This window comes from Panthera pardus, unplaced genomic scaffold (assembly GCF_024362965.1).
Source record: "Panthera pardus isolate Hobbes unplaced genomic scaffold, ASM2436296v1 HiC_scaffold_12, whole genome shotgun sequence".
NCBI classification, from domain to species: domain Eukaryota; kingdom Metazoa; phylum Chordata; class Mammalia; order Carnivora; family Felidae; genus Panthera; species Panthera pardus.
In genome coordinates, this window is record NW_026526677.1 from 55993181 (window position 1) to 56005558 (window position 12378).

General features: G+C 47.1%; 1 protein-coding gene and 1 long non-coding RNA gene across 5 annotated transcripts in view; one reads left to right on the forward strand and one right to left on the reverse strand.

Annotated features, from left to right (window-relative positions):
- The window catches only part of LOC109267143 (uncharacterized), a 33806-nt gene extending 21433 nt beyond the window's left edge, over positions 1-12373 (reverse strand). Inside the window, exons 1-3 of one of the 3 annotated variants that reach the window (XR_008421213.1) lie at positions 11998-12373; positions 7878-8030; positions 3664-3791 (exon numbers count right to left, since the gene is read on the reverse strand). This is a non-coding gene — a long non-coding RNA (uncharacterized LOC109267143). Of the gene's footprint in view, positions 1-3663; positions 3792-7877; positions 8031-9395; positions 9491-11461 lie in introns of those variants that run through there. The other 2 variants (XR_008421212.1, XR_008421214.1) reach the window with 2 other exon arrangements.
- Positions 5694-10544, forward strand: LOC109267137 (folate receptor beta-like). Of its 2 annotated transcripts, none has more exons than XM_019449696.2 (5): positions 5694-5838; positions 7258-7422; positions 9481-9669; positions 9791-9926; positions 10063-10544. In XM_019449696.2, the coding sequence occupies exons 2-5, from the start codon at positions 7270-7272 to the stop codon at positions 10347-10349; spliced, it is 765 nt and encodes a 254-aa protein (XP_019305241.1). In that variant the 5' UTR covers positions 5694-5838; positions 7258-7269; the 3' UTR covers positions 10350-10544. The 2 variants fall into 2 exon arrangements, with proteins under 2 accessions (XP_019305241.1, XP_053756040.1); XM_053900065.1 differs by lacking the exon at positions 5694-5838 and adding an exon at positions 6730-6841.
- Positions 12374-12378: the final 5 nt, after the last annotated feature.

The following is a 12378-nucleotide window of genomic DNA, read 5'->3' on the forward strand; positions in this document are numbered from 1 at the left end:
CCATTTGGTCCACAGCTTAAAAAGCTGCCTAGAGACTGCAGGGAGAAACTCAAGTACAAGCCTGGGCATAAAAGGGATGCCATCTAGGAAATGTTTCTCTAGGAAGAAGTAAAACTTTCTATTCACAGATGTCATTGTACATAGAAAATCCTAAGGAATCCACAAAATAGTATTACTAATAAGTGAGTCTAGAAAGTTTGTAGGATAGCAGATAAATACACAAAAATCAATTGTATTTCTATATGCCTGCAATGAAAATATAAAAATGAACTTAAGGAGCACCTGGGTAGCTCAGCCAGGTAAGTGTCCAACTTCAACTTAGGTCATGATCTCACAGTTTGTGGATTCGAGCCCCACATCAGTCTCTATACCATCAGCTTGGGATTCTCTCTCTCCCCCTCTCTCTCTGCCCCTCCGCTGCTTGCTCTCTCTTTCAAAATAAATAAACAAACTTAAAAGAAAAAAAAGAGTATAATTCCAGGGGCATCTGGCTGGCTCAGCTGGAAAAGCATAGGACTCTTTTCTTTTTTAAAATGTTTATTTACTTATTTTGGGGGGGGGGAGGGGCAGAGAGGGAATCCCAAGCAGGCTTGCACTGTCTCTCTCAAAAATAAATCTAAACATTTTTTTAAAAATAAAGAATTTATTAAAAAGAAATAAATTTAAGAAAATAATTCCAGGGGGGAGAGGGGGCCTGGGTGGTTCAGTCAGTTAAGCATCTGACTCTTAATCTTAGCTCAGGTCATATCTCACAGTTCCTGAGTTTGAGCCCCAAGTCCAGCTCTGTGCTAACAGCACAGAGCCTGCTTGGGATTCTGTCTCTCCCTCTCTCTACCCTTCCCCTGCTCCTGCTTGCTCTCTCTTTCAAAATAAATAAACATTAAAAACAAAACAAAACAAAACAAAAAAGGGCGCCTAGACAGCTCAGTCAGTTGAGCGTCTGACCCCTGATTTTAGCTGAGGTCATGGTCTCATGGTTTGTGGGTTTGAGTCGCATGTTGGGCTTCACTCTGACAGCGAGGAGCCTGCTTGGGATTCTCTCTCTCCCTCTCTCTGCCCCTCTCCTGCTTGCTCTCTCTCTCTCTCTCTCAAAATAAATAAATAAACTTAAAAAAAAAAGACTATAATTCCAGGGGCACCTGGCTGGCTCAGTCCGAAAAGCATGTGACTCTTTTTCTTTTTTAAATGTTTATTTATATTGAGAGAAAGGGGGGGGGGCGGAGCATGAGCAAATGGGGGAGGGGCAGAGAGAGAACCCCAAGCTGGCTATGCACTTCCAGCACAGAGCCCAGTGCAGGGTTCCATCTCACCCACCATGAGATCATGACCTGAGCCGAAATCAAGAGTAGGATGCTTAACCAACTGAGCCACGAAGGCACCCTGGAACAGCATGTGACTCTTAATCTTGGGGTCATGAGTTCTTAGCCCCACAATGGGTGAAGAGGTTGTTTAAATAAATAAAACTTAAAAAAAAAAAAAGAATATCATTCCATTCACAATAGCATAAAAAAGAATAAAATACATAGAAGTGAACTTAACAGAGTAAAAGGCTTATATACTGAAAACTATAAAACATTGTTGAAAGAAATTTAAAACCTAAATAAATGGAAAGAAAGCCCATGTTCATCAATCAGGAGACTTACTATTGTTAAGAGGGCATTACTCCCCAAACTGATCTACAGATTCAATTCAATCCTTCTCTAAACGCCAGCTGGCTTTTTTGGAGAAATTGACAATCTAATCCTAAAATCCATATGGACATAGAAGAAACCCATAACAGCCAAAACACTCTTGAAAATGAACAAAATTAGAGGACTCACACTTTTTGAGTACAAAACTTCCTACAAAGCTACAATAATAAAGACAGTGTGATAGTAGCATAAATATAGATATGTAGGTCAATGAAATAGAACTGAGAGTCCACATTTTTGACAAATTGAATTGTGCCAAGACAATTCAATGAGGGAAAGAATAGCCTTTTCAATATGTGGTGGTGGGATACAACTGGATATTCACATGCAAAATAATAAAGTTGGACACTCTCATTTTATACCTGATATAAAAATTACGGGGCGCCTGGATGGCGCAGTCGGTTAAGCATCCGACTTCAGCCAGGTCACGATCTCGCGGTCCGTGAGTTCGAGCCCCGCGTCAGGCTCTGGGCTGATGGCTCGGAGCCTGGAGCCTGTTTCCGATTCTGTGTCTCCCTCTCTCTCTGCCCCTCCCCCGTTCATGCTCTGTCTCTCTCTGTCCCAAAAATAAAAAAAAAAAATAAAAATAAAAATAAAAAAACGTTGAAAAATTGAACTCACAATGGATCATAGACCTAAATGTAAAAGCTAAAACTATAGAACTTCTTTATTTTTTTTTAATTTTTTAGAGTTTATTTCTTTATTTTGAGAGAGAGAGAGAGAGCGAGAGAGCGCACAATTGGGGAAGGGGCAGAGAAAGAGAGGAAGAGAGAGAATCCCAAGCAGGCTCCACATCACCAGTGCAGAGCCCGATGTGGGGCTCAAAGTCACAAACCACGAGATCATGACTTGAGCCAAAGTCGGACACTTAACAGACTAAGCCACCCAGGTGTCCTTTAAAAATTATAGAACTCCTTTAAAAAAACAAAACAAAACAGGGGAAGAGCTTCATGGCATTGCATTAGGCAATGATTTCTTGGATATGACAGCAAAAGCACAGGCAATAAAAGAAAAAACAGATAAATTAGACTGCATCAAAATGGGAAACCAGGCATCCAAGGAGAGTTAACAGAATGAAAAGGCAACCTACAGAATGGGAGAAAAGATTTGCAAATCATATATCTGACAAAGGGTTAGTCCAGAATATATAGAGAACTCCTACAACAATAAAAAGACATGTAATACAAATGGGGTATCTGGGTGGCTCAGTCGATTAAATGTCTGACTTCAGCTCAGGTCATGATCTCACGGCTTGTAAGTTCAAGCCCTGCATCCGGGCACTGTGCTGACGGCTTAGAGTCTGGAGCCTGCTTCAGATTCTGTTCTCCCTCTCTCTCTGCCCCTCCCCTGCTCATGCTAGGTCTCTCTCTCTGTCAAAAATAAACATTAAAAAAATTTTTTTTTAATAAATTTTTTTTTTTTTAATTTTTTAATGTTTATTTTTGAGAGAGAGACAGACAGGGCATGAGCAGGGGAGGGGCAGAGAGAGGGAGACACAGAATCTGAAACAGGCTCCAGGCTCTGAGCCGTCAGCACAGAGCCCAATGAGGGGCTCGATCTCATGAACCTTGAGATAATAACCTGAGCTGAGGTCAAATGCTTAACCGACTGAGCCACCCAGACGCCCCACGTTAAAAAAATTTTTTTGAAGACATAGAATACAATTTAAAAGTGGGCAAACAACTTGGACAGACATTTGTATATCTTCCAAAGAAGATATACAAATGATCAATAAGCCTATGAAAAGATGTTCAACATCACTCATCACCAGGGAAATGCAAATCCAATCCGTGACCTCACACGCCCACTAGGATGGCTTTTATTAAAAAAACAAAAAGCCAACAGGAAATAACAAGTGTTGGCGAGGATGTGGTGGAATTAGAACCCTGTACACTGTTGGTAGGAATGGAAAATTGTACAACTATTACAGCAAATATTATGGCAGTTCCTTAAAAATTAAAGGTAGAATTACCATATGATCCAGCTCGTCCATATCTGGATATATGAAAGAATTGAAAGCAAGGGCCTCAAAAGATATTTGTGCACCCATGTTCGTAATAGCATTCTTCATAATACCAAGAGGTGGACGCATCCCAGGATCTATAAAGGGATGAATGGAGAAACAAAATGTAGCATATACATATAATGAATTACTATTCAGTTATTAAAAAGAAATGAGGGGCGCCTGGGTGGCTCAGTCGGTTAAGCGGCTGACTTCGGCTCAGGTCATGATCTTGCGGTCCGTGAGTTCGAGCCCCGCGTCGGGTTCTGTGCTGACGGCTTGGAGCCTGGAGCCTGTTTCAGATTCTGTGTCTCCCTCTCGCTGACCCTCCCCTGTTCATGCTCTGTCTCTCTCTGTCTCAAAAATAAATAAAACGTTAAAAAGAAAAAAAAAGAAATGAAATTTTGACATATGGATTAACCTTGAGGACATTATGCTATGAGAAATAAGCCAGCGACAAAAAGACAAATACTATATGATTCCCACTTATATGAAATATCTAAAGTAGTCAATTCATAAAAACAGAAAGTTGAATGATGGCTACCAGGGACTGGGGAGAGGAGGAAATGGGGTATTGTTGCTTAATGACAATAGGGTTTCAGTTTTACAAGACGCAAAGTTTCTGGAGATTGATTGCACAACATAAATACACTTAAAATTACTGAACTGTACACTTAAAAATAATTAAGATGTTAAGTTTTACATAATGTTTACCACATTTTTTTTAAAAGTTTATTTATTTACTTTGAAAGAAAGAGAGCAAGCGCAGGCTAGAGAGGGGCACAGAAAGGGAGAGAGAGAATTCCGAGCAGGCTCCACACTGCCAGTGCAGAGCCCGATGTGGAGCTCAAACTATGAACCATGAGATCATGACCTGAGCTGAATCTAGAGTTGGACACTTAACCTACTGAGCCACCCAGGTGCCCCTACCACATTTTTTTAAGGCTATCAAAAAATGTTCAATTATTTTTTTAAAAATTTTGTTTAATGTTTATTTATTTTTGAGACAGAGAGAGAGCATGAATGGGGGGAGGGTCGGAGAGAGAAGGAGACATCGACTCCGAAGCAGGCTCCAGGCTCTGAGCTGTCAGCACAGAGCCCGATGCGGGGCTCAAACTCATGGACCATGAGATCGTGACCTGAGCTGAAGTCAGACGCTTAACTGACTGAGCCACCCAGGCACCCCATGTTCAATTATGTTCATAGAAATGCTAGGTGGTGAGATATGATCATTTACCAGATTTTTTTTTATTTTTTCTTTAATTTTTTTTTTTTAACGTTTATTTATTTTTGAGACAGAGAGAGACAGAGCATGAACGGGGGAGGGGCAGAGAGAGAGGGAGACACAGAATCGGAAGCAGGCTCCAGGCTCTGAGCCATCAGCACAGAGCCTGACGCGGGGCTCGAACTCACGGACCGTGAGATCGTGACCTGAGCTGAAGTTGGACGCCCAACCGACTGAGCCACCCAGGGGCCCCCATTTACCAGATTTGAGACCATTTTTCTTTGTGACCCTTGACTTCTATACTTCAACCTCTACCTATGTCTACCTGGCTACTCAAAAAGTAACCTGAGAGCTATCATTTAAGCCCACTCATTTTGTGCCAGGCTTTTCCATATATAATTCTCCACAATTTCCTGGAGAGTAAACGAAAGCTCAGAAAGGCTCAGTGACATTTTCCAAGGTTGTGTGAGGGACGGTGCTACCATTGGGACCCATGGCCTGACCCTAAAGCCTGGGTTTTTCCCTACTGCACCTCATGCCCAACAAACCCGCTTCATCCTAACAACCATGTGGGGTACCTCAAAAGTTCAGATCCCCCTTAGAGATGAGCTTCTCTAGGTTTTGATGAATCTTGGATGTGTGAATCCTGTGATGAATAAATTAACAAAGAGTTGAATGGAAACAGGAATGAATACATTGAGAGACTAATGGAGCCTTGAATGGGTGGGGCCTGGAAGAGAGGGAAGACCAGAAGAGCCGAATGAGGAAATTATACTGTGCTAACCAGAGTTCTTACAGTCTGTCTTGCACCGAGGTCAGAGACCACTGGTGAAAGTCAAAGGGCCTGGAGCCATTGCCAGCCTGAGAAGAGGCCAATTCAGACACAGCTGTGTGTGCTCCCAGCCGCAAAGGAGGCTCAGGCAAGATGCCCTAAGAGGGAAGGGTGACAGGGACACTGGGGAGACTTGGCGGGTTTCTGTGTAGGGGAGGGGCAGATCTTTCTTTAGAAAGATCACTCGGGCTCCTGTGGGGAAGGTGACTTTAAGGGGAAGAAATTGGAGGAGGGAAGACCTGACCCCAAATATAGAGCCAAGGGAAGTGAATTCCAGAAAGATCTTTGGAAGGACCCTTGACCAGGGCTTTGTGATGATCAGCTGCATGTAGGGATGGTGAGAGAGAGGAAGGAGTCTCCATTATCCCTTCCAGTACTTCAGTGACAGAGCCCAAAGAACAGATCTTTTTTTCCCCCTTAAGTTTATTTATTTATTTTGAGAGTGAGAAAGACATGGGAGAGCGGTGCAGAGAGAGAGAGAGAAGAAAGAGAATTGCAAGCAGGCTGTCAGTACAGAGCCTGATGCAGGACTTGAACCTTCCAACCGTGAGACCATGACTCGAGCCAAAACCAAGAGTAGGAAGTTTAACCGACTGAGCCACCCAGGCGCCCCAGGAATAGATCTTTAATAGATGGGAGTGGGGGGTGAGGGTCAGTCAGGAACAGAGAAGCGGGCCGTCACTTTTGCTGGGTGACTCCCATGACTCTAAGTGCTCGTCTATTTGGCTGTTCCAACATGAGGTACTTTTATGTTTTATGTTGTCCCCAAGGGGCCAGGGGTCTCTGCACTTGTTTTCTGAAGGGTAAGGAAGGGGGATCTGCAGCGGTAAGTGCATTAGCCTAGCGAAAGCTGAGGAGGCCAAAGTCATGATGGGGTGGAGGGAGGAAATGGTTTTCAGAAAACAAGGAAGGAAAAAGTCTGAGGAAGCAAAAGTTAGAAACCGCCACTCTTTCTATTTCTGTATTATTTAACCAAATACCACCCCATGTGCTACATCCCTTGACCCTCATGGTGATCGGGAGAACTCAGCAGAGCTGGGCCACTGCCTTCCCCAGGCTGACAGGGTCTCTAAGCTGGCACGGGAACCCAGGTGGTTCGGTGCCTCGTGGAGCACTTGCTGGACACAGCATAAGGGCAATGGGTGTCCCTGGCCCCTTTCAGGGCAGGAGGGCATGGACCTGAACTATTTAATTACTTTTCTTGGGTAAAGTTGAGAGAAGATGAGGGCACAAAAACATCTCCTCCAATTTAGGAAGACTCCCCCAGAGCCAGTCCACTAACCTCAGTTCTCCTCTGAGCCCGCCAAGCCTGGAATGGGGAGCCCCCTTTGCCAACCTTCTCTACTTCAGCTTCAGGGAGCCTCAGGACCCCAGCACTAAATGAACAGGGTCTGACCCCATCCTCCACTGTGGAGATGGGGAGACTGATGCAGGGGGTCAAGGGGGACGCCGCATGAGGCTCTCTCCCTTCAGGCCTCGGCCTCCCTAACCACAGCTCCATCTGCAGGGACACAAAGACATGGCCTGGAGACTGACACCACTTCTGCTGCTGCTGCTGGCCTGGACAGCCTCCATGTGCAGTGCCCGGAACAGGGTAGACCTGCTCAACGTCTGCATGGACGCCAAGCACCACAAGACAAAGCCAGGCCCCGAGGACAAGTTGCATGACCAGGTATGGCCGTAGTGTGGCTCGAGTTGGGGAGGGGGTTGGTTCTAATGTGGAAGAGGAAGTCAGGGTGGTGGGGGAAGGACGGACTGATCAGATAGCCCCACATCCTGAGTTACTGCTGTGGGAGAAGATGAAGGTAGGGTGGGGGGTATTGGTTGAGGTGATTTAGGGGTGGCCTCCTCAGAGGATAATGTCAGCAGTGATACGATATGATCACTTGTTGAGCACTTACTACGCGTTGAGTTTTCTGCACATGATTTCACATTCCCAGTAGTCGTTCAATGTAGGAGATCATGTTCTCCCCCATAGAACCCAAATGAGGAAATGGGCCCGGAGAAGCAGAGGACGCACAGAAGATCTGGACATAAGCAGCCCCTGTGGTGTGGGGGTAGGACTGGGGTGGGCACTCCCAGCATGTTAGAGGGTAAGAGACTGTCGGGGAGGATGGTTCTCACTACCTTCATCACGTGCCAGTCCATGAAGCGTCAGAGTAGAGGACAAGGGCTCTTACGGCTGTGACCCAGGGGCACGATTGCTGCACATTCACTCACTCTATACAAGCGGATGCCAGTTGGTTTCAACTCTATTGAGACTCCATGTCTCCTTTTTTTCTGAAATAAAATTCAAAGCCAATAGGACCTATTTGTACATTTAACTTAAAAAATACCAGCATGACTCTATCTATCTGTAATACAAAAGAGAAGCACAAAGAAAGCAACTTATAATAAAATATATTTCCATATGTCAATTTTCTGATATGACTACGTTAGAAATCACTATCAAATGGCATGTTTGCTTTTTAAGTTACTGCTTTATTTTCTTTAATCTTTATTTATTTTTGAGAGAGAGAGAGAGAGAGAGAGAGAGAGAGAGAGAGAGGGAGGGAAAGAATGCAAGAGGGGAAGGCGCAGAGAGAGAGAGGGAGACACGGAATCTGAAGCAGGCTCCAGGCTTTGAGCGGTCAGCACAGAGCCTGACGTGGGCTCAAACTCATGAACTGTGAGATCATGACCTGAACCCAAGTTGGGAGCTTTACCAACTGAGCCACCCAGGTGCCCCAATGTTTGCTTTTATTCACCAAATCACTAGGAATGGGGCAGCTACAAATGAAGATGGATACAGGTATATTCTGTTGACAACTCAAATGCTATAAGATACTCTATGCAGTGTTGCCATTGATGACATAATTTGCTAAAATAGTGAATAATTCCAGTAAAACAAAACACATAGCACGGCCTTCCTTTTCATAGTATTTACAGTCCTGAAAAAGCCAGTCTCTATTAAAGCTTACTGAAATATGATGCATCTATATGTAAGATGGAGTTTAGATTTAGGAAATCATAAATAGGTCTTTCATTTATTTTTTTCAGCAAATATTTTTACAGGCCTGCCACATGTCTGGCACTGGCCTCGCCGCTGGGGACACAGAACTTAATACAGACCAAGAAGAAAGTTACTCAACATACATTACTGCATAGGTCATTCCCTTCCTCCTTTGCTCAAAATGCCACTTTCCAGTGAGGCTTTTCACAACCACCTTCTTTAAAATTTCAACAATCACCCCATACTCCACATCCCTATTCCCTGCTGTAATTTTCTCCATGTAATTGATCATATCCTGACACTATATTTTTTCTCTTTTAGTTTCTTACTGTCTGTCTCCATTGATCAGGATGTAAGTTCTATGAACACATATTTCTGTTTTGCTTTCTACCGTATTCTTAGCATCTAGAACAGTAACTGGCATAGAAATAGGTACTCAGTAATTATTTTTTAATGAATAAATAAATCAAAGAACTCCCTATAAAATATGAAGGGCTGCTTAAACGATAGCTATTGTCCTCCCAAGACAGGGTTTCTCTCCGGCTCCCACAACCCCTGATTACACTGTTGTAACTAAGTCTCCCCCAAGATGGGAGCTCCTGGAGGCCAAGGACAGAGGGGTCTTCACAGTAAACTTTCTTAGGACAACCCACCTGAGGCAGGAGACCAAGCACCAAATAGGGAGAGGCTGAAGGTTTTGGTGGGGGAGGCATGTGTTCCAGTGTCTTCTCCACCCAGTGCATTCCCTGGAGGAAGAACGCCTGCTGCTCACACAACACCAGCCAGGAGCTGCACAAGGACCCCTCCCTCTTGTATAACTTTAACCTGGACCACTGCGGCAAGATAGAGCCTGCCTGCCAGCGCCACTTCATTCAGGACAACTGTCTGTACGAGTGCTCACCCAATCTGGGGCCCTGGATCCAGGAGGTACGGGCCTCTCCCTCACCCCAGCCCAGCGGGCTGCCATCCTGCTCGGTCAAGGTGGTCAAGGCGGTGGCTGCCAGCACCCCTGGCTGAGAGGAGCCCTCCCTCCCCCCCTCCCACCCAGGTGAACCAGAGCTGGCGCAAGGAACGCTTCCTGGACGTGCCCCTGTGCAAGGAGGACTGTCAGCAATGGTGGGAGGACTGCCGCACCTCCTACACCTGCAAGAGCAACTGGCACAAGGGCTGGGACTGGAGCTCAGGTGAGGGCCCGGGGGTGCGGAGATGGAGGCGGGGTCCGAGGATCTGGGGTTGGGTGCGGATCTCCAGGGGGGTGGCCAGAAATGGGCTTTGGGCCCAGGGGCTGAATGTCTGTGTCCACCCTCTCTCCCCATGCAGGATCGAACAAGTGTCCGGCCGGAGCCACCTGTCGCACATTTGAGACCTACTTTCCCACGCCCGCAGCCCTGTGTGAGGGCATCTGGAGCCGCTCCTACAAACTCAGCAACTACAACCGAGGGAGCGGCCGCTGCATCCAGATGTGGTTCGACCCGGCCCAGGGCAACCCCAACGAGGAGGTGGCCAGGTTCTATGCCTTGGCCATGAGTGCTGGGGCCATGCCCCATGGGATTGGGCTTCTCCTGCTCAGCCTGGTCCCTATGCTGCACCTCTGGCTCCTCAGCTGAGTCCAGCCCTCCTCAGGCATGTTCGCTGCATGTCCCCAGTTTTGATGACCAAGCTTGGCTCAGCATAGCTCTCACAAATGAGGGAGTGCTAAGCATGCCTCCACTCATTATCCATCCTTCTACCATCCGGTTCCTGCTTCCATGGTGGGCCTTGGGCTTTCTCTGACAGTCAGTTCAAACAAAGAGACAGACCTATCCGTGTCTGATGAATGGTTTTGGTTTCAGTAAGTAGAGGACAGCTTCCATAGCTTTTGTATTCCTTCAGATGAGAGAAATGAGACTTGGGTTTGAATCCTAACTCTGCTACTGACTATGGAAAGTGAAGCAGTTGCTTGTCTACATTAAAGCTTAGTTTTTTTCCTCAGTAAAGTGGGCATAATAATCCTTCTTTCCCTCAGAGTTGTGAAGTACAAAGGAGATGTTGCCAGAAAGCATGTGAGCCCAGTGTCTGCGCCCTTAATAGTCCTCGGAGATCCTGTTCTCTTGTAGCCAAAAATGAGAGACAGGTCCAGGACTGTGTTACTTGTATTGGTCCCCAAATATCCCCACTTTCTCTCAGGTCCTGTCTGCCTGGCTTTGTGGTCAGCTCTGCTGGGGATGGAAGTCCAGGGAAGGCTCTGGATTCCCAGTGGGGGTGAAAAAAATTCTCACGTGATGTGGATTGAAGGGACAGAGTTGAGACTAGGAACCCTCAGAGGAGGAAGACAGAAGAATGGGGAGGGCAGTGTGGGAGGTTCCTGGAGGATGAAATGTTCAAGAGTCTAGAATTGGTTTAGCCCTGCTGCAGCCAGGAGGATGGGAAAAGGTTGGAAAGTCTTGGGGGCTTCCCAGGGGCAGAAGCCTGGCCTCTCCTCTGGCGATTGCTAGATACGCCTGTTCTGTCTCTACACATCCCCCAGGAACTAGGCCTGAGTAGGTCTCTGGGTCTCCCCCTGGGGAAGTCTTTGTCTCTACATCCCCCTCACAGTCATCTCCAAAAAGGCACAGGTACCTCTCTGAGACACCAGGCAGGTTGGTGATCAAGCTAGGACTAGAACCCAGGTATGAAGTTTCCTAGTCCAGGTCTCTTCCCTCCCCACCGCACCAGGGTGTCCCCTTCATGGCAGACTCACCTTCCCTCATTTCTAGAGCTGAGTGACGGGAAAAGTCGGGCAGTTTGGAGGATGACTTATGGGGTTCCTGGAGGGGTCTAGAGACACTGTTGGGTGTGGGGGGGCTGTCTCTTAGTCACTATATTTACCTAGTCGGGAAAGCCCCCACAGAGCCCATTCCGTATCCCAAGCTTTGGTCCCGCTGGGTTAAACAAATACTTATTGGAAATAGAGGAAGAAGCTTGTAGGGACTGACCCAGGCACAGGTTCAATTGAGCAAAGTGAAAGTTCTCTCCCAGGTTAAAGGAGATAGGCCGACGGTGGCTCAGGAGTTGGCAGCAGTGGGAGCCAGGATGGAGGCCTGCGCCTTTAAGGAGCCAAGGGGCGGAGGGGCGGGGCAGGAAGCGGACTCCCGGGAGACGCTGCCACCGGCTAGGTCTTTTTTGGGGGGAAGGGGCGGGCCAGACCCTCCATGGGCCCCGCCCCCTTTCCGGCGACCGTGTTCCCCCCACCCTCCCGCCAAGGGCGGGCGTCTGAGCGGGGGTGTCTGAACGTACCCGATAAGGGGAGCTCCCGGTTCGGCGTCCCGCCCACAAAGGCTCAAGTTTGTTGTCTTGGAGGGAGTAGCTGGGGCGGGGGCGGGTGCTAATAATACCCGTTCGTTCAGGCGCAGCGCTTTACAGTTTACACAGCTGTCACCTTTGTTACTCCTTAATTAATAATAAAAATAGCCGCTGTTCTGGAGCGCCTACTGGATGCCAGGCCCCGTGCCGAGAGCTTTACAAGCAGTCCCATTGAGTCGGCCAAATAACATTGCCCCCACTTTGCAGAGCGGGAAGGCGAGGCGCGGAGAGGTGCCGTGACTGGCCCGAGGTCACTCGGCGGGTCAGCGGCTCCAGGATCGGGGGGCCGGGGTAGGCGGGGCGCGGGTGCTACCC